The following is a 20,359-nucleotide window of genomic DNA, read 5'->3' on the forward strand; positions in this document are numbered from 1 at the left end:
CACTCGAGCCAATAGGAACTGTGATGCCCATCTGTATCCCCTCTGATCAATCATCAAAGGAAGGAATCACAATTTAATATTTATTAGATTCTTTAGATAAATGCAAGCAGTTTCTTTGGTTTAAATGCAAGATATTCAACATGGCCGTTTGGGTTCTGTCCTACTGGATCACCTTTAGAGAGCGACCGACTTCTATGAAGGCGTCAATGGCCCGGTCGATTTCAGCCTCTGTATGGGCAGCGGAGATTTGAACGCGAATCCTCGCCTTGCCCTGGGGCACCACCGGATAACTGAATCCAATCACGTAGATGCCGCGAGCTAAGACAGAAATTGCAATGAGTGGATGGAAAAGAGATCCTTAGGAGCTGATGGACTTACTTAGCATTTGATCGGCAAAATTGGATGCTAGTCGGGCATCGCCCAGCATCACGGGACAAATGGGATGGTTCTCTCCGGCTATGGTGAAGCCAGCCTTGGTCATGGCTGTCCGGAAGTGCTGCGTGTTGCTCTGGACGCGCTGCGTGAGTTCGCTGGAGGCAAGCAGCATGTCCATAACCTTCAGTCCAACTGCCACGACGGCAGGCGGCAGGGTGTTGGAGAACAGGTACGGCCTAGACTTTTGGCGCAAAAAGGAGATGAGCTCCGAAGGCCCGGTGGTGTAACCTCCAGAGGCGCCTCCCAAAGCCTTGCCCAGCGTCGAGTTGATGATGTCCACCTCGCCCATGACATTGTCGTACTCCTCGGTGCCGCGTCCGGTGGCGCCAAAGAAGCCGGTGGCGTGGCACTCGTCCACGAAAACCAAGGCATTGTACTTCTTGGCCAGATCGACAATCCGCGCCAACGGGGCTATATTTCCGTCCATCGAGAAGACGCCATCGGTTGCAATTAACTTGAGACGTCCGTCGCTCTCCCGCAGCTGCCGCTCCAGATCGGCCAGGTCGCGGTGCTTGTATCGCTGCTTCTTGGCCTTGCACAGGCGAATGCCGTCAATGATCGATGCATGGTTCAGTTCGTCCGAGAAGACAGCGTCCTCCGGCGTGAGTATGGCCTCGAAAATGCCAGCGTTGGCGTCGAAGCACGAGGCATAGAGAATGGTGTCCTCACGGCCGTGGAACTGAGCAATCTTTCGCTCCAGCTGCTTGTGGATGTCCTGAGTGCCGCAGATAAAGCGAACCGAGCTCAGACCGGCTCCATACTTCTCCAGCAGCTTCCGGCTGTACTCCACGATCTCTGGGTTGTTCTACCAGCGAATAATACTTGTTAGTATCGGAATAATATATCATCATCTAAGGACTTACCGCCAGTCCCAGATAATTGTTGGCACAGAAGTTTAGTATCCGCTGGTCGCTGCCCTGAACCGTGATTTGGGTACTCTGCGACGACGTGATGATCCGCTCAGCCTTGAATGTGCCCGCCTCCTTGATCCCGGCCAGCTGGGAGCCAAGTATTTCGCGCAGTTGTGTCTGTGCTGCGGCGCTGTAATGACGTCCGCCTGCGGTGCAGATTTGGGAAATAAATTTCATAATAATATTAATTTCTTATTCACAATAAATCAGGTCTTTTGAAGAGAATACAGATCGGTCGGGAAACCAATTTGATTGAGAGTGTAATCTCAATATTACATGCAAAAACTGTCGATTACCAGATTACGAACATACTCGTATATTTTATATGTATGTTTGCCAATATAATACTCTTTAGTAATGATCATACGATATGTACAACATACATACTCGTATAATCATGTACATATATGTGTACAATGTTGGCGGCTTACCTCCGTTTAAGAGAAATATTTTCGAGAAAGTTGACATAACGTCGCTTTTCTTTAGTGTTTTTGCGCGAAGACGTTGTCTTTTTATAGAGGACTGACTGACTGACTGGCTGGCTGGCTGGCTGGCTGGCTGGTGTCCAGATCCGAACGGTGTCTGGCACTTTACTGAGCGACGGCACACAGCAAATCAGCAAAACAGCCACGAAACCAGCCCCTTCCCCGTGTTGGGGGCTCGTACTGCATCGCCAGCCAGCCAGCGGCAGCCCAGCAGCTGATTTTCCTTATTAATGTATTTATAAATAGCTGAATACCCGAACACATAGCGGCCGGCCTGACGACTACAACTCAATTGATTTAATTTACTCTCAACATGGTTGTCATGCCGCTGGTTCCACATTGGATACACGCACCCACCCATATAGTATACATACGTACAATGTACCTTTATTGAATGAATTAATCAAAAACATATTATATCCAAGGTCAGACCATATTAGGCTTTACTTTTCGCTGAATTGAATATAATTTCCCAGATTATCTGCTCTCAATGGAGTCCCAAGCGCTGATAACGCTGAATAAATATAATTGTACATTAGCTTTGTATTAGCTTTGGTTTAGCGGAGATTTATGTATAATATTTCCCAAAATATTGAGTGGCAAACTGCAAAAATATTTGGAAAATATGGAAAAATTTAAAAAAGAAAACAAAATTGTGACTAGTTGTCAGGTTCTACCGAGATTTGAACTCGGATCGCTGGATTCAAAGTCCAGAGTGCTAACCATTACACCATAGAACCCCTAAAATATTGATGTCAAAATAAGCAAATGCAAATATGACACGATCTGAGGCTTCAAATTCGAATATTGGCTAATATTATCTTCAGGAATTAGTCTACTTGCTCTTCTAGGCTTAACTTAGTTTCATGGGTCCGAAGTGGGCAGATCTATCAACCTGATGAACGGATTAACCGACTGGGATATATAATGGTCCAGATATTGACAAATGCACCACCATTGAGATAACAGGCACATACATATTCATATATTCTGATATTGATATTTAAAAGGTTTATCTCGTATCACTGAGAGTATCGTAACCGCCCACTTTCCCTTTGGAAAATCTATAAATTCGGAACCACAGCTCAATGTAGCATCAGTATCCGTGGATTTCATTCAGCATATAGTTGAAATTGTTCTTTCTGTGCTCTCGGAAATCGGCAATCAATCAAAAACCCTGTGCATACTGCTATACTCCTATCCACATCTGTGAAGTTTTATACTGAAAATGAGTGAACATGCGTTCTAATACGCTGAAGTTATTGTTTGTTCTGGTGTTGTGCGTGTTTCTGCTGGAGCTGGAAGCGTCTTCAGACGATCGGGAAGAGCGGGCAGTGATCACAAGGCAGCAAAACGGCAATCTGCTCCTGGAGGCGGCACCAGATCAGAATGTTACCTTTCGACTTATGGGCGAGCAGGCCACGGTGATGATCAATGATGTGGATATACTCACGCTTCTTCGGCGACGCCTACAAGTGGTCACCGCTCGCCAGGTTGCGGCCAGACGTGAGCCGTTGTCGCTGGACGTGCAGAAGGACCAGTTCCGTGTGGTACAGCGAAGTCTCACTCGGTTGGAAAAGCGCTTCTTCAACATGCGGAACAATACGCGGCGTGGCGGACTTAACCAGCGGGTCCTGCGACGGCAGCTCCAGCGGGTAGAGCGTGTTTCGACCACTCTGGCGAGAATACTAGTCTTTCTGGCCAAGGACGAGTGTCTGTCGAGCCCATGCCAGAACGGAGGTACCTGCTACGACGAATACAGGGCCTTCCAATGTGATTGTGCTGCTGGCTGGCAAGTGAGTCCATTCACGGGGGCGTCTCTGTGTCATCGATTGGGGGCGTATTCATGTGATTCTCGCCAGTCACCTTAGGGAAACAGATTAGAGAATCACGTATACATATATTACTATGCATAACGATGTATATTTATGAAATCGTACCACACCTAAGTTACATACGTGTTTTAGTCCACGCAAGATATCTCAGAGGACTCCATTTCTCATTTAAACGCGTCAAAACAACCCAAAGACGCACTCTAGAATAACTTTGCATAATTTGAGCTCCCCGTATTCGGAATAGAAGCTAAACAACTTAGTTATTAAACATAAAATTAGGTAAAGCAGGGCAGCAGCAAGTTCATTAAATTTTATTAGTGTTTGTTTAACGACAAAGGTTCGTACCGCCAAAAGTAAAAAAGGTAATCACCGCTAAGCAGGGTATTATTAGTAAAGGTGGTACGTGCCGATCTGCATGGCTTCCTGTATAAACATGTGCACCCCAACCTTACCTTATGATTACTATACCTTGAATACGAGTACGAGCTTGCTTATGATCATTCAGTGTTGGTAAACAAGTGATTATATCCCGTTAAATCTGCACAGGTGCTTTGATGAGCAAATATTTTTGTTGTTTGGATGACTTTCGCGCAGATCGGATCGACCATGTTAATTGTTTTGATTGCAGGGCCCCACTTGCGAGGACGATGTGAACGAATGCTTCGATTTGGCCGGCACCGATCTGGCTGCCTGCATGAACAGTGGCCGATGCATAAACACGCCTGGGAGTTTCCGGTAAGTAGAGTATCAGATCCAGAGACACGAGTATATATTTACATGAACCACATTTCAGCTGCGTTTGCCGCAATGGATACACTGGCACCCATTGCCGACTGCGCCAAAATAAATGCCTGGCCGGTGATTCGAGCGAAATGTGCGGAGAACATGGAACGTGCGTCCACTCCGTCAGCACCTCCGCCGGCTACGTCTGTGTCTGTGATCAGGGCTGGACCTGGGCCGACAACAATGTCACTACAGCCAGCGCTAGCCCCTGCACCCGGGACGTGGATGAATGCGTGCCCAGCATGAATCCCTGCCACAACGAGTGCATCAATCTGCCAGGCAGCTATCGATGTGGCGCCTGCCCGCCTGGCTACACCGGAGACGGTCGCTTCTGCCGCGACATAGACGAGTGCACCGTGGCGAACGGAGGCTGCAGCCTGCAACCGCGAGTGACTTGCATCAATACCGAGGGCTCGCATCTGTGTGGTCGTTGTCCAGTGGGCTGGACCGGCGACGGACGCAGCTGCACCGCAGCCGAGTCGAACTCCTGCGATGGCGAACGAATATGCCATTCCGAGGCGACATGCGAGTACATCTCTGGGACGGTCGTCTGCACCTGTCCACTGGGCAGCTACGGCCACGGCTACGGCGAGGACGGGTGCACAAAAGACCCCAGCCGCGACATATGCGACCAGCATCTGTGCCAGAATAACGCCACCTGCATCCACATAGGACGCGGAAGTACATGCATTTGCCAGCCCGGATACAAAGGAGTCTTGTGCAACGATACGGATTCGGATGCCTGCCACCCCAGTCCTTGTCTGAATGGCGGCACCTGTCGTCTTTTACCCAGCAACCAATATCAGTGCAACTGTCCCGCCGGCTACACTGGTACTAGTTGCTCCAACCAGCGCTTTTTCTGCGGATCCACTCTTCGAGGACCCACGGGTCAGCTTCACTTTCCACCCAACACCGCTGACGGTGACTACCAGCCCGACGAGCGGTGTCCCTTCATCATTCGCACCCCGCCAGGACATGTGCTCAACATGACGTTCACCCAATTCGATTTGCAGGAAAGCAACGACTGTGCCGCCGACTTCCTGCAGCTGCACGACGGGCCATCGCTGGCCTACAAGCTCTTTGGTAGATTCTGCGGCACCCAACTGGTCAACCGGAGCATTATCTCCACCCAGGAGCAGGTCTTCTTCTGGTTCCGCTCCGACAATGCCACTCAAGGGAGCGGCTTTCACCTTACCTGGAGCTCCTTACCCTTCTCCTGTGGCGACACGTTGGCCAACCTGACATTAGGCCAGAGTGGCATACTGCGATCGCCCGGCTATCCTGGCAGGACACGTGCCGGCCTCGACTGTCGCTGGCAGCTGACAGCCCCCTACGGCACTCGACTCCTGTTGAGGTTCTACGACATCACGCTGGAAAGCGGCGGAGGATCCGCTGCCACTGTCAACTGTAGTCAGGGACTGAACAGTAGTTACCTGGCCGTATACGACTCGGATCGACAATTGCTGAAGAGCTGCGTGTCAGCACACCCGGAACCGCTGTACAGCTCATCCAACAGCCTGCACATCGATCTGCACACGTCTACGGTGCGCGCCGATAGCTCCTTCCAGCTGCACTACGAGGTGGTGGCCGGCCAGCCGGGCTGCGGTGGAAGCTACACGGAGTCGCACGGCCGCATCAGTGGCCACATGGATGCGGAGGTTTGCCTCTACCTAATCGAGCAGCCAAGGGGGACACAAATAAAGCTGGAATTCGAGCACGTTAACCTGCTGCGGTCCGGGGATTGTCGACTGCAGAAGATCGAGATATTCAACGGACGCACCGATGAGTCACCCCTCATGCGTCGCCTCTGCGGACAGCCCGAGGGCAGCGAAATGGAGCCGCTGATCTCCAGCGGGAATTTCGTTCTCGTGCGCTATGAGTATGCCCTAAACGGGCTGAGGCTGAAGAAGAGCTTCGAGCTGAGCTACAGCAGAGGTATTCCTTGTCCATATCCATTGTAAAGACTTATGTTTAATGCGTTTTATTGCAGTGTGCAGTGGAAGTTTCGGTGTCATGGCGGGCACCATTAAAACGCCAAACTATCCGCAGTCCTATTTGGACGATATGACCTGCACATTCAAGCTGGTCGGGCCACTGGACAGTCTGGTGAAGCTTACCATCAAAGACCTGTCGCTAGGTGCCGACTCGAGTGCCATTGACGATGGCAATCAAACCAATTATTTAGACGTGAGTGCTATTTGCAGAGCAGAGACTGAGACAACCTGCTGACATGACCATAACATTGCAGGTTTATCTGTCGAGCGATGAGAAGCGCCGTATATACAAGACGGGGGGAAACCTCGTGCTGATGGCACATACCAACCAGGCGACTCTCGTCTTCCGTGGATCCAGCAGTGGCCGTGGCCTGCTTGTGGACTACAGATTTCCATATACGGGCTGCGGTGGTTATCTGACCCAACATGGCTTGACGAGTATATTGAAGCGGATCACCGGAGGCTTCTGTCAGTGGATCATTGATGAGCCGGGCAGGAAAGAAATCAAAGTAACCCAGATGATTATGCATGGGCAATTCTTCGTATACGACAATAGCACCACTCCTGGATTGCTTTTAAACAGGTTCATATTTAAAACAAATAGCCCAAAATGTAGCCATAAACAATGTTATTCTTTTTTTTTTCAGCTATGAATCCGATTTTGAGGAAACCTTCGATGCCGACCTCCTGACATTAATCGTCAGAGATAGCAGCTCCCTTTTATTATTGCACATCATTTACAGACAGGTGGAAAGTGGTAATACATTTTATACGGATATTTGTGTATAGTTTATGTGTTCCGTACTTTGCGGAGTATAATTCGAGTTTCGAGAAGAGAATGCCTTGTTCACGATAATGGAATGGCTCAAATGGAAAAAAGCAAAGAATGAGCGCGAGACAGAGAGAGATAGCGATAGAGAGAGAGTAAGCGAATGCGAGAAAGGCTGCTGCTTGCACAGTAGACAATAGACTATGACTTTTAGAATTACTTGGCAATACCGTGCTGCATCACCCGAAACACTCTTAATGTCTGATGTTTTTGATCTAATTATTCTTTTATCCAGATTGCCACGTAAGTTCCAGTCAGCGCTACGGCATAATCAAGTCACCCAACTGGCCGCGACCCTATGGCGCATCGCAGAACTGCGAGTGGATCATTCGAGCACCGCTCGGCCAGCGCCTGGAGCTGGTTGTCTCGAACTTCAGTCTGGAGGCTATGGAGCACGAGTGCTACAGCGACTACCTGGAGATTAGGTAAGCGCAACCAGAGGTCGCTGGGCTGACGTTGACTAATGCTCCTTGAACCGTATCGCTCTACAGGAATGGGGACTCGGCCAAGTCTCCGCTGATTGGCAGATACTGCGGCACGCGGATACCCCCCCGGGTGCCCTCGTTTGGCAACGCGCTGTTTCTGAGCTTCGTCTCTGACAGCAGCGTGGAGGAGAGTGGATTCCTACTCAACTGGCAGCAGGCCGGCGAAGGATGTGGCGGCAAACTCAGCTCCCCCGTGGGGTCCATACACTCGCCACATTCGATGGCAGGAAACCGTGGCGCCCTGGCTTGTGACTGGCAAATCATTTTGGCCGAGGGCTCGCGGGTGACCCTGCAGATCGAGAGTCAAGACGAGAACCTCTGTAGCGGTCATCTAACTATTTTTGATGGACCCACCACGAGCAGTCGTGCACTGCCGCTGCGGTGCAACGAGACAAGCAGCCACTCCAGTATTGTCCTCCACTCCAGCAGTAATCGCGTTCTCGTGCGCTACGATGTGGGCCACGACTCGCCCGACGGCACCAGTTTTGTGCTGGACTATTCCACGAACTGCAGGGTGCGGCTAGAGAATCTCCAGGGGGCCGTGGAGTCGCCAAACTTCCCGGAGAACTATCCGCCCGACACGTCCTGTGAGTGGGACATAAGCGCCGGCGGTGGAAGGAATCACATTCATCTGGTCTTCTCGCATCTGTCCGTGGAGCAATACGTGCCCTGGCGCTGTGACTTTGACTATGTAATGCTCAGTGATATGAAGGACGACCAGCTGCTGGAGGATCGGCAACTCTGCAGCAACGAAGGAGTGGCCCCTCTCACCAGTAAGGGCAATCGGCTGCTGCTCAAATTCAACAGCGACTCCACGCTGCAGGCCAAGGGCTTTCGAGCCGAGTACAAGCGGATCGGTTGCGGCGAACACCTCCAGGAAATGGGCGGCCACTTTGAGTCGCCCAACGCCCCATTCAGCGTGGATGTGGACTGCGATTGGGTCATCAGTGCACCGGAGGGCAAGCAAATACGGCTGGTGCTGCAGGAGCTGTATATTGACTCGCCCCAGCGAGAATGCAGCGACGATGTGCTGTCAGTCTCCGCGCCGGGTGGGCACGTGCTCTACCGCAGCTGTCAGGTGGAGACCTCCTCGCAGACATTCACCTCGCCAGGCAACGAGCTGCACGTGCACTTCCACAGCAGCCCAACGGTGGCAAGGAAGTATTTCAGGGCCACGTATGCCCAGGTGCCAGCCAACTGCGGCGGTTACGTGCGTGCCAGCAGTGGGGTTATTGCCACGCCCGGTTTCCATTATGCCACCTCGATAGAGGCAGGCCTCGGTCCTGTCAACTACTCCTCGAATGTGGAGTGCCTTTGGGTAGTGGAGGTAAGTCTCCCCGCCCCTTGCTGCATCCAGGAGCGCGGATTAATTTTTCTTGTGTTCTAGGTTTCGGAAAGCTATGGTATCCGGTTGTGGTTCGAGCGGTTCAACCTCACCAATTCGGCCAATTGCTCGGGCACCTTTGTAGAACTGACCAAGCTGGATGCGGACAACACCGAGCACTTCCTGGAGCGGGGCTGTGGCGAGGAGCAGCCGCTGATTCGCCTGGTCCACGGTCAGCGAATGCGTGTGCTGTTCAAGGCGCCGGCTGGGAGCTGGGGCAGCTTTGCCCTCCACTTTGAGCGGCAATGCGGTGGCGCGCTGTCGGCCGGCGAGGGCTACCTGAGGTCGCGACTGGACGAGGACTGCAGCTGGCTGGTGGTGTCGCCAGAGGGCAGCAAGCTGAGCCTGAACATCAACCAGCTGGAGTGTCCCGGATGTGCCTCGAAAACTGCAGCGGATAACTGCACGGCAGAGGTGGGACTGCAGCTGCTCAACGACGATGACCAGGTGGTGCTTTACAGCCTGTGCAGAGAGCATCCGGCGAATCTGGTAGTGCCCGCCAGCAATGTCCGTATCCTGGCCAAAGGCATCGCTTTGGCGGCGCAGTTCAGTAGCCTGGAAAACACATGCGGCGGCAACGTCAGCCTGAGCTCGGCCCGCGGCAGCCTCAGCTCTCCCAACTATCCGGACAGCTATCCGGCGAACGTGGAGTGTCTGTGGCGCATCGGCGTGAATGCCGGCAACTCCATGGCGGTCACATTCGATGCTTTGAACATTGTGCCCTCCGAGCACTGCAACGAGGACTTTCTTGAGATGCGTTCAGGCGTGGACGAACGCCTGCTGGGACTCTACTGCGACCGAAAGATGCCCGAGCAGCCGCTGGTAATCCGGTCGCAACTGTGGCTCAAATTCCGAAGCGTGCCGGGCAACAGTGCCGACGGCTTCAAGCTGCACTGGAGCTACGGTGAGTCTCCTCCAGTCTCCGGTGTGCTCCCCGGTCCCGTCCTAATTTTCGCTTCGTGAACATCTCCCCAGTGCACGACAACGAAATAACGTCAGAGACGAATGGAACGATCGAGTCGCCGCCCATCTTCTCAGTTCGCGCAGACGAGCAGGCCTTCAGTTGGCGCATTTTTGTGGAGCGCGAAATGGTTGTGGCCCTGAACTTTGAGGAGTACATATCTGGCCTCCAGGTGAGCCCTGGAACCCAGCAAAACACTATTTGATCCGCTAAATCCCTCGTATTCCTCCTAATAGCTGTTCGATGGCTACGATGACACTGCCCTGGAGATCGCCATTGAATCCTCGCCCTGGCAGTTCACCTCGAGCAGCAATGTCCTCTATTTGAGGACCCTCAACACGGATTTCAATGCGTTTCGCTTGAAGTGGAGCGTGGTCAGTAGTGCCCTGGTTAAGGGCAACAGAACCGTGCAGAACGATGAGTGCAACAAGGAATTTACGGTGTCAGCCAGTGCGCGTTTGATGGTGAACTCCCCCGGCTATCCGAGGGGCTATGCCCCGAACCTGTACTGCCAGTGGACCTTCAGGCCCGAGGACCCCGCCCAGCATGTTTACACGGACCTCTATGAGGCCGATCTGGAGGTCTTTCCCAATTGCTTTGCCGACTACCTCAACATCCAGAGCTCGAGGGATATGAACCAATGGACGAATGATCTGCGCATCTGCAATGGCAGCAAGGGCGGACCACTCATCCAGCGATTGCACGGCACTCCCCATCTGAGGCTGCAGTTTAAGAGCGATGTCTCCATCAACGGACGAGGCTTCAGGGCCATTGTGCGTGCGACATGTGGCTCCAATATGACGGCTCCTGTGGCCACCATCGTGGACACGCAAATGAGAGCCGGACTGGCCATGGGCAGCAATTGCGAGTGGCACATCGAAGTGCGACCGGGCCGAAAGATAGAGATCAGCATAGCCTATCTCCGCCCAGCCGTTAATGTCCCATGCCCCGTTTACGGACTCATCTACGATGGTCTGGACGACAGATCGCCCCTGTTTCAAAGCGGAAAATTCTGCAACCAGATGGGCTTTAACAAGGACTCGTATCGCACAAGCGGCTCCCATGCGTACATCAAGTACGTGCTGCCCCCGCGGTCCGTGAATCCGGCGCACAACTACTGGAACATCACCTACCGGGAGTACAGCGAATGCGACGGCGAGATCCAGCTGACCCAGCTGGCCAGCACGTACAGCATTACGACGCCTGGCTATCCCTACTTGCCGCATCCCCATACGGAATGCACCTGGTTGGTGATGGCGCCACCAGGCGAGGTCATTTCAGCCACCTTCGACGACCGATTCGATCTGAGTCTCCGCCATTGCGAGAAGGAGACCGTAGAGCTCTTCGATGGCTCCACCACACTAGCGCGCCGACTCCTGCACACCTGCAGACGGCCTCCAAAGACGCTGCGCAGCTCAGGTAGTCTTCTTCTGGTGCACTACCAGACGCAACTGGACGAGCCGCACGGCGGTTTTCGGCTGAACGTCTCACTGAGTACCTGTGGCGGTCTGCACACTAGTGCGATGGGATTCATCAGTTCCGAGAACTATCCGGCCCTGGGGGGCTACCCCAGGCCGGCCGTCTGCGAGTATAGCATCAAGCTGCCGCGGGGCTCGTACATCCGCCTCAACATCAGCGATCTGCACGTGCCGTACAGCGCACAGAAGGGACAGAACAGCAACAGCAGCGATCGACTGGAATTCGTGGACCTCGCCGATGCGGGCAGCGGCCAGCAGACCCCTCTGATGGTACTGGACGGCAGCGGAAGCTACCCATTGGACGTGACCCTCAACAGTAACGAGGTGGGCATCCGCTTCGTAGCGGTCTCGAATGTGAACAGCTATCGCGGATTCAAGATTCGATACGAGCGGATAACCGGCACATGCTCCCGCGAGGTGAATGCTGCCTCTGGCACCCTCGAGATTCCAGCCAATGTGCAATCCTCCTGGCTGAGAGTCTGCCGCTGGAAAATCACTGTGCCCAAGGGCCAGAGCGTGCGCCTCCAGTTCCTCAATCTGGCCGATATGCGGATTGTCGCTCGTAATAATACCAGAAGGTGAGTGCACCGGGACTGTTTTTGCATGTGAGTGTACCCTTTGGGACCATTAATCGGTTGCCGAACCACCCAGAACGGAAACAATTGGGAAATGGGAAGAAAAAGAGAAAATTAAACATTGCAACGACAGTGTAGGCTAAGAAATGGACAGAACACCGGAGATATCGTCTCAACAAATTTGATATGTTAGAGATACAGAAAGAGATATCCATATTTTGGGGGGGCAGCATTTACGATAAATGTAAGAGCCACCAAAGTGCTTCATTATAAGCCCAAACATACAGGGATCTTTGCACTTAATCAATCATTCACTAATGACTTAATATATCCTTGTGAAATATATTTGCAGTGGGAGGAGGAGTGAGATTCAACCGCAATTTTCGTTCTACAACGATTTCAACCAGCTGTCAAAGATCACCGACTTCCGCATCGATGCATACAACGGCAGCGGCATCATCGAGTCCAGCGACAACGTTATGCTGGTCAGCATCATCACTACCCAACTGGACCTCACCACCATACCGTTGCGTGCCCGCTACAGCTCCAACGAACCGTCACAATGCCCGCCAGACATTGGAGACCAGGCGGCCGGATCGCTGTCCATCAAAAGTCTCAGCCAGCTGCCTGACTACTATTGCACCATCAACTATGTGGGGCTCAGCGGAACCACACTCACCTTCAAAGTGGGAGAGTATGTGTACTGGAGCGGGGTCGGTCCCTCGGTGGTCTTCAGAGACGAAGGCTTCCGCTTTGTCAATTACTTGTCCACGAATCTCACCAATAGCTATATCTCAATGCCTTCCACGCCCGGGCGGATCACCCTGAACCAGGGAAAAAATGTCAAACTGAAGCAATTTCAGGCCACCTATCGCCGCCACAACTGCGGCGGTCAAATGCTTGTGGCCGAGGGCCTTGCCATAGAGCCGCCGCAGCTGATGGCAACCGTCGGCGAGGATTATGGGCCGCTGGAGTGCGTATTCTCGCTGGGTGGTGGCAGGGGCTATGTGCTTGAGGGAAACCTGAGCCTCAGCGACAGCTGCGACCGCGAGTACATTGTTATCTATGCGGGTCCCGCACTGGTGGCCCGCCTCTGCCGCGGCATGACGATGAACAGCACGCGTCTGGGCAAGTCCCATTCGAAGGTGATTTACCATACAGAAGAGCACCGGCCTGGCCGCAGTTGGTTCCGGCTGCAGCCCAGGCGGTCAGAAGGCCCCTTGGCAGGTAATGTGATTCGCGTCGACCAGAGAACTACGGCGCCCATATCGATCAATGGCACGGACTACAAGAACAACATGGAGCTGATCTGGGAGTTTACTACCAATGCGGGACTCTCCCTCTCGCTGCAGTTCCAAGGGCGCTTCTTCATTGAAACGTCCCCGAACTGCACCAATGACCGGCTGAGTGTGCAGCAGAGCCAAGACCGGCAGGAACCTGCGGGAGGTTGGTCTGAGGTGGCCAGCCTATGCGGCCGACAGCTGCCGCCACCGCTGCATGTGGAGGCGTTCCGAATGCGAGTGGTCTTCCAGACCAATAACAACATCACCGGAGACGGCTTCAGCTTCACCGTCTCCCCCAGCTGCGACGTTACGCTGCGAGCCACCGCGGAGCTGCAGACTCAGCGCTGGGACTGGCAGGCGTTCCGCAATATGCTCAACTGCAGCTACGTGATCCTCACCGACAGCCAGGAGCAGCTGGTGGTCAGCATCAAAAGTGTGGGCCGCCCTTGGCCTGCCTTTGCCTGCACCAGGTCCTTCTTTAAGGCCTACCGCCAAAGCTCGAGCTCGAGCTCCGGCGATGAGGAAGTGGAAGAGGAGCTGCCGGAGAAGTTCTGCCCGGACTTTGAAGTAAATGGCTACAAGAGGCTCCGTCTGCAGTACATGTCGCCCACATCGCGACAATTTCAGCTGCAGTACCAGATACTCGGCTGCGGTGGGAACTACAGCGCGAACTTTTCCTTGCGCCCGCCGCAGCACGACGAGGATGTGAGGTCGTATGCCCACAATATGCACTGCGAATGGCGCGTAACGGCACCGCCCCAGCACGCCATCGTTCTGGAGTTCAAGTACTTTGACCTGGAGGAGAGCCGGAACTGTCGATACGATTACCTGTCGGTCTACAAGGGCAGCATGGTGCCGAACATTGAGCAGCGCGTGGCCCGTCTGTGCGGCAACTTGACCACTCAGCCGCCCACCATTATGGTGGACAGCAACCAGGCGCTAATTGTGTCCCACTCGGATTCATCGAACAGCTTTCGGGGCTTCCTGGCCAGTGTGCGCTTCGTCCCCAACTGCAATGAGCGAATCGCTCTGGACGATGATCTCCCGCGGATGAGCCTCGTGCGAAACTACAAGATGAATGCCTTTGAACAGCTGTTGTGCATCTTCAAGGCCAGCGCCACGCCTGGACATCGGCTGTCCGTACAGCTGAGACAGTTTCAGCCGTTTGGATCCTATCGGGGCTACCTAGAGATTGTTGACAGCGACGCCGCAGAGAGCCAAAGCCTCGGCAAGTACTATGACCTGTCCGGCAATCGTACAAAGCTCTTCAGCTCCTATTCAGATCTGGCGATCAGGCTGAGTGGCTCTTCCACCTTGGCGAGAAACGTGAGCTTCGAATTGATTCTGCAAATGGAACGCACAATCTGCGGAGAGACCGAATATCAACTGCGTTCGAACGAGGTGGGTTCAGGTCGCTTGAGGCCTTCGCAATGTATTCTAAAAATTTTGAATTGACTTTTGGCAGAGCATCAAACTGGGCATCCAAGGAGACAACGGCACGAGGAACTATGAGGGAAGCGTGCACTGCTCTTGGTCGATTCGATTAACGGTGGAGGCGGAGATCGATATCCGGTGGGTCAATCTACGGGATGTGTCCCAGGTGACGGGAAAATGCGTGGACTACTTGCGTTTATCCGAATCGTGGGTAAGTTGTTTCCTTCCAGCGCAATCATAAGAACAAAGTTTACTAAAAATATTGAACATTTCAACATTTCAGTTACAGTCGCCGCAGTACTTTTGCGGTCAGTTCAACAATACCCTCAAGAGATTGTCGTCTTCCGAGAACTTGAATTTGCAACTAACATTCCATTCCGAAGAACTGACAGACTCCACTGGGTTTGAGTTGGTAATCAGGCAGAATAACCGTAAGCAGAAGCGGTACTTGTACTTGTAATTGTACTTGTACCTGAGAAATAACTTGGGATATAAATAATGTGCATATTATTCAGCTTGTAGACGCAACTACACGGAGCTGAGCCAATCCATTGAAGATAGCGCTCTGACCAACTGCACCGTGGACATTCGAGTGCCCGAGGGCTACAGTGTGACTCTGAACCTCCTGTTTGTGTTGTTCGACATGGAGTCTGATATGAAGTACCTAAACGTAAGTAATTCCGACAGCCGCAGTGAAAACCAACCGTATAAATCACTTCTCCCACAACAGATAAGCGACCTGAAGGCCAATCAGACAGTCTTCCACACGAACAGATTCCTTGCTATCCCCACAGTCAAGTTCACGTCGACCAATCAGCTTCGTATTGCGAGCACGGGCATTGCTTCAATGCGATTCTTCTACTACTCCACCAGCAACGATTTGCCCAACGGCTGTGGTGGCGACATCTCTATGGGGGGTGGCTTTGGTAACTTGGCCAATCCCCCCTACGACAATCGGAACCACTCACTGTGCATCTGGCGTATATCAGTGCCAGCAGGCAGCATCCTGAGGATCAGTTTCACGAGTATACATCGCGTCGGTTAGTTTTAGCTAACATCAAGATAACATCAATTTTTTTAATTTCCAGACTTCAACATGGGCTCGGAGACCAATTGTAATCTGGATAATATTAAATTCTACAAGGTTCTGCCGGATGCAAGCGAGGGCCTGGTGCAAACATCCTGTGGATCTACCATTCCCGACGACTTTGACGTTGGCAGTAATCGTGCCGTAATCGTTGCCAAGAAGTCACCTAATTTTGATGGACTGGGATTCCAGTTCTCATTCACCCTCAAAAATGTCAGTTAGACAAGGCAACTTATTTCTGAGATATTGTAGAATTTAGAAATTTATTTTTGCAAGTAATCTGTACAAAAATACATTATGAATATAGTGCTGAGATAACTATTTGCGCCAGCAAAGGATAAATTTCCTAAATGCCTAATGGGCCCTATAATTATAAGTTTGTATTAAATGAATCCATAACTTTCTTTTTTAGTTTGCCAAAGATTTCGATATTATAGACCAACTGGTCTAGACTTCTTCGGAATGGCACGAAACGGGCAGTGTCTTCAAAGGATTGCCTTGCGCGCCGCAAACGATAATGAATCTCATCCAAATCGTGCCTATAACCATGCGATAATTCAAAATCAGTGGAGACCATGGCCGAGAACAGGCTGGCAAACTCGTCGGAAACCTTGTAGTTGTAGCCAACAGAGGCTTTCCGCTCAAATGCCTCGTTGCTAATGATCACATTGTGGGAGGCTAGCCTGGAGTCGATAGACTGAAGTGAATAAAATGAAAATGAGTTCTTGTTTAATACAACAATGCGTGCCGTCAGGCTGTACTTACGGTTGGTAACGCGCTGGCCAGGCAATAATCCCGGCTCGGTTGCAGTAGGAAGCGATTGGATGGCTCACACTTTGGAGCGTACTGATAGCCCTCTCCAGTGCGACGGAAGCATGGATGATGATCGAGCAGCCGCAGGCGCTTTTTGACGGTCAGCGACAATTTGTAGGTGTTCACAATGGGCAGCACATCTTTTAAAAATTTAGAGCACGCTTCATGTGGTGTGAGATCTTTAAACTCGGCCAAATCCGTGGACCATTCATTCCAGGAAGAAACATCATGTATGTACAAAAGCCGGCCAAAGCGGACCGCGTACTTAATCAAGTGTTCGTGTAAAGGTGGAAAAATGTTCTGCAACGGCGTTGATCCGGTGGTTGTTGCAATTTGTGCAATGAAAACCTCTTCATCTACGGTTTCATTCATGGTGTGTTAGTAGTACTTATTATTTTAATCAAGGCGGACACACTTTAAATTTAATAGTTGTTCTTTTCATACATCGATAATAGTAAAGTATCGATATATTTGATTCGCTTACACATGTGAAGCGATATTTCTATTTCGCTATTGCCCATCCCTATTAAAATCAAAGAAACAACAACAAAATGGAGAAAGAACTAGATTTAATCAACAGCACTTTGAACAATGCCTTGGCCAAGCTGGTGGAGACTAAAAGGAACCAAAACAAGAATGATGATTGGCAGAATCGCAAGGAGAAGATCGCCAGGCTCATAAGGCTGCACATTCAACATGTGCAGCTAACTGTGATTACACACAGACGTCGGTCGCAGCAGCGGAGCAGGCGCCGTTTTAAGCAGATGCGTTCGTTTTTCATGCAACAAATGATAGAGATGCAATCCAACTATATGCAGATGTACGCCATGCTGCGCCTCAAGCGTGCTAGCCTGGAAGACGAGGAGTCCGAGGACAGCGACGCCAACGTGGAGCCTGAAGACAATCAGACCTTCTCTGAGGACATATTTCCGGATCTCAGCGATGAAGAGTTCCTTAACAAACTGCACATAACCCGGAGCACCTTTAAAGCGCTTTGCCGGCAGCTAACACCTGCAATGCGCAAGACCGCAAGCAAAAGCTCGCTCGAAATTTCCCTGGACAAATGCGTTGCCTTGGCGCTCTACTATCTAGCCAGTGGCGAGCGCATATCGATCATATCGAATTTGTTTTCCGTACCAAGGCTGAAGACAATCAAGTGCCTGAAACTCTTCTGTAACGCCGTCATGTTAACCTTAGGAAAGGCCCTACGCAAACTGCCACAAACCGAGCCAGACTGTGCCAGTGTGATGGTCGGCTTCCAGAAGGAAAGCAACATGCCGGCTGCCCTCGTTGGTATTCTGGGCGTGTGCTCTATCCCTATACGTGCCAGCGGCGGCACCCAGAATTCTGCTGGTCAATCGGTTATGCGCATGGAGTTTCTCCTAGACGACCGTATGTTCTTCCGCGAACTATGGCTCGACAACGGAAGCAAGGCCTTGCTGATGCCAATGTTCTCAAAAGCTCCAAACCGACTTACCGAGCTGCCTCAGGTACCCATAAATGGGCGTCTAATTTCTCCCTTTGTTTTGGTTCCGCCTCAACAAAATTATCCGCTGCGTCGTTGGTTACTCCAGCGCTATGCGGATCCGATTGCTCCACACGAACACGACTTCAATGAAGTTGCGGAGCGTCTGCAGGAGTTGAGCGACTGTGCCCTGCACCGCCTGATGTCGCGTTGGAACTTTTTCATCCAGCCGCTGGACATCCGTTTCAATACGGCGTCCTGCATTATTACAGCTTCTGCAGTACTGCACAACCTGCTGGAGCAGATTAGCGAGCCGCACATGCTGGAATGGGGCAACGCAGTGGACGTCTCAAAGTTTAAATCAGTCCCACTGTCCGACTGCTGCGAAGACGTCGAAGGCGAGACGGATAAAGGTTTGCGCGTACGCGACTTTCTGGCGCGGACCATAAGTTCCACTGAAATCTAACTTCGCATACAATATTCCGTATTGCAATAAAAAAAATTTAGTTAAGATACATTTAACAAAATGTAGTTTCTCATTTATTATCTGATGTTAAAACATATGGACATCTAGTAGAGACGCTGGGGTGGGCCCATAGACGACTTGATGTGCAGGGAGCGCACATTCTGCCAGTTCTTCTTCAACAGGGAGACCAGGAAATTGATCGACAAGTTGACGTTCTGGGCAAGCTCGTCACTCTTCATGCCGACGTGTCCAACGGCGACCGACAAACACAGAACCTTCTTCATCTGGAACTTGATGGTGGACTTGACCTCCTCGATCTTGCCAATCATGGACTCCTGATGCGACAGCAGGGCAGGGAACTTGCCGGCCTTGTTCAGACCGGGACCCAGCAGACGTGGAATCTGCTTGATGAGGGACTCGGAAGCCAGGAACGCGTCGTAAGACTTAGCCAGCTTCTTCACAAGTTTCTTGTTCTTGTTCAGCTTCTTCAGGGCTTCGGCATCCATGAACTCAACGCCATTGGCCTTGGCCTCGTCGCAATGCTGCTGATCGCCGAGGATGCACACCTTCATCTTGGGACGGGGGATGTGCTTCAACCTGCAGATCAAAAACAAACGAAAATATTCATCAGTATGCCACTCACACCACACAGACACGAGCCTAGCTCTAATGAGGGGGAATGTTGGGAACGCAGAAAACTTACAAAGCCCACGGGGGAGCACGCGTGTTTTCATTTTAATAACTACAGGGGTCGGTCTCCATTGCTGGAGACCTACTCAATTTGTTTTTAAGACCCTGAGTGCAGGTCCGCCGATCAATGTTACCACATGATCGACTTCCTAACGCTGTGGCACACTACTCGCGGGGAGCAGGCGTACTCACTGGCGCAGGTATTTTAGCCAACGTACTTGACAGTGCCGGAGAAACGCTTGTCCTTCTGGGGATCGTAGTTCTTGAGGCCGATTTGCAACTCCACCGTCTCGAGGAAGCCACGCTTCTTCTTCAGCGAGTTCTCCAGAATTCCACTGACGCCCTCATAGAGCGTGTCACGCGAAACTTTCGATCTGCAACACAAAGTAAATTGTTAGCGAAAATATTCACAAAACTTTCATAGCGATATGGTCCAGGCCTTGTTTAACTGTCGAAGTATTGTGCAAATGAGTGCAGCTCACATTAATAGCCGCACACGTAGCACAAAATCACATTTAATTTTGCAATCATTTCCAAACTGATATGGACATGGAAAATGGTCTAAAAAGCTGGTTTCTGATTGCCAAATGCATAAAATAGTATGCATTGCATCGTTATCGTACCATCATTTAACGAATTACAGTTAAACCATGTCAAAAACATCAAGGATGCAGAGTATTTTCAAAGATTTATTTTATTCAACTTACGCCATGTCTGCACGTCGGGACGTCCGGTTTACGAAAGAACGTATAAGAAGAGGTGGAGAGCTATCGATGGCACTATCCGCACTATTGATGGTTTGACACTATCGATAACGTTCGATATTTTTTAGTGAGTGCTTTACACAGTGAAAAAAGCCTGAAGCGACCTGAAATAATAATTAATAATAATAATAATAAAGGCAATGGAAAACAAAAATACCATTCGAAGTAATGCTATTATAATAAAACGACATTATTTGGAGAG

At 51.3% G+C, this 20,359-nt stretch overlaps 5 protein-coding genes, 1 long non-coding RNA gene and 1 other non-coding gene across 10 annotated transcripts; 2 read left to right on the top strand and 5 right to left on the bottom strand.

The window, feature by feature from the left end:
* Window positions 1-64: 64 nt before the first annotated feature.
* On the bottom strand, window positions 65-2,027 carry Gcat (Glycine C-acetyltransferase). The gene is made up of 4 exons (XM_001352745.4): window positions 1,778-2,027; window positions 1,299-1,495; window positions 379-1,240; window positions 65-318 (listed from the first exon to the last, which is right to left on the bottom strand). The coding sequence occupies exons 1-4, from the start codon at window positions 1,812-1,814 to the stop codon at window positions 161-163; spliced, it is 1,254 nt and encodes a 417-aa protein (XP_001352781.3). The 5' UTR covers window positions 1,815-2,027; the 3' UTR covers window positions 65-160.
* A 472-nt stretch (window positions 2,028-2,499) lies between these two features.
* On the bottom strand, window positions 2,500-2,571 carry TRNAQ-UUG (transfer RNA glutamine (anticodon UUG)). The gene has a single exon. It is a non-coding gene; the product is annotated as a tRNA-Gln (tRNA).
* A 322-nt stretch (window positions 2,572-2,893) lies between these two features.
* Window positions 2,894-16,301, top strand: Cubn2 (Cubilin 2). Its single transcript, XM_002135440.3, has 17 exons — window positions 2,894-3,627; window positions 4,295-4,401; window positions 4,460-6,384; window positions 6,440-6,636; window positions 6,698-7,026; window positions 7,091-7,200; window positions 7,508-7,697; window positions 7,764-9,084; window positions 9,145-10,045; window positions 10,117-10,274; window positions 10,339-12,158; window positions 12,508-14,839; window positions 14,904-15,083; window positions 15,156-15,303; window positions 15,388-15,542; window positions 15,603-15,897; window positions 15,961-16,301. Exons 1-17 carry the CDS (start codon window positions 3,070-3,072, stop codon window positions 16,179-16,181), a joined length of 10,947 nt encoding a protein of 3,648 aa, XP_002135476.3. The 5' UTR covers window positions 2,894-3,069; the 3' UTR covers window positions 16,182-16,301.
* Window positions 3,449-4,295, bottom strand: LOC117185151 (uncharacterized). Of its 2 annotated transcripts, none has more exons than XR_004470706.1 (2): window positions 3,772-4,295; window positions 3,449-3,697 (listed from the first exon to the last, which is right to left on the bottom strand). It is a non-coding gene; the product is annotated as an uncharacterized lncRNA (long non-coding RNA). The 2 variants fall into 2 exon arrangements; XR_004470705.1 differs by having other exon boundaries at window positions 3,777-4,192.
* Window positions 16,195-17,180, bottom strand: LOC6900124 (uncharacterized). The gene is made up of 2 exons (XM_002135439.3): window positions 16,725-17,180; window positions 16,195-16,656 (listed from the first exon to the last, which is right to left on the bottom strand). Exons 1-2 carry the CDS (start codon window positions 17,142-17,144, stop codon window positions 16,330-16,332), a joined length of 747 nt encoding a protein of 248 aa, XP_002135475.2. The 5' UTR covers window positions 17,145-17,180; the 3' UTR covers window positions 16,195-16,329.
* A 118-nt stretch (window positions 17,181-17,298) lies between these two features.
* Window positions 17,299-18,759, top strand: LOC4812493 (uncharacterized). The gene has a single exon (XM_001352744.4). The coding sequence runs from the start codon at window positions 17,324-17,326 to the stop codon at window positions 18,701-18,703; it is 1,380 nt and encodes a 459-aa protein (XP_001352780.2). The 5' UTR covers window positions 17,299-17,323; the 3' UTR covers window positions 18,704-18,759.
* Window positions 18,745-20,209, bottom strand: RpL10Ab (ribosomal protein L10Ab). Of its 3 annotated transcripts, none has more exons than XM_001352743.3 (3): window positions 20,101-20,208; window positions 19,612-19,767; window positions 18,745-19,300 (listed from the first exon to the last, which is right to left on the bottom strand). In XM_001352743.3, exons 1-3 carry the CDS (start codon window positions 20,103-20,105, stop codon window positions 18,808-18,810), a joined length of 654 nt encoding a protein of 217 aa, XP_001352779.1. In that variant the 5' UTR covers window positions 20,106-20,208; the 3' UTR covers window positions 18,745-18,807. The 3 variants fall into 3 exon arrangements, 2 of the variants coding, with proteins under 2 accessions (XP_001352779.1, XP_015043850.1); XM_015188364.2 differs by having other exon boundaries at window positions 19,407-19,767; window positions 20,101-20,116; XR_004470700.1 differs by having other exon boundaries at window positions 18,751-19,300; window positions 19,407-19,767; window positions 20,101-20,209.
* Between the last annotated feature and the right edge of the window lie 150 nt (window positions 20,210-20,359).

Source organism: Drosophila pseudoobscura, chromosome X (genome assembly GCF_009870125.1).
Source record: "Drosophila pseudoobscura strain MV-25-SWS-2005 chromosome X, UCI_Dpse_MV25, whole genome shotgun sequence".
Lineage (NCBI taxonomy): Eukaryota > Metazoa > Arthropoda > Insecta > Diptera > Drosophilidae > Drosophila > Drosophila pseudoobscura.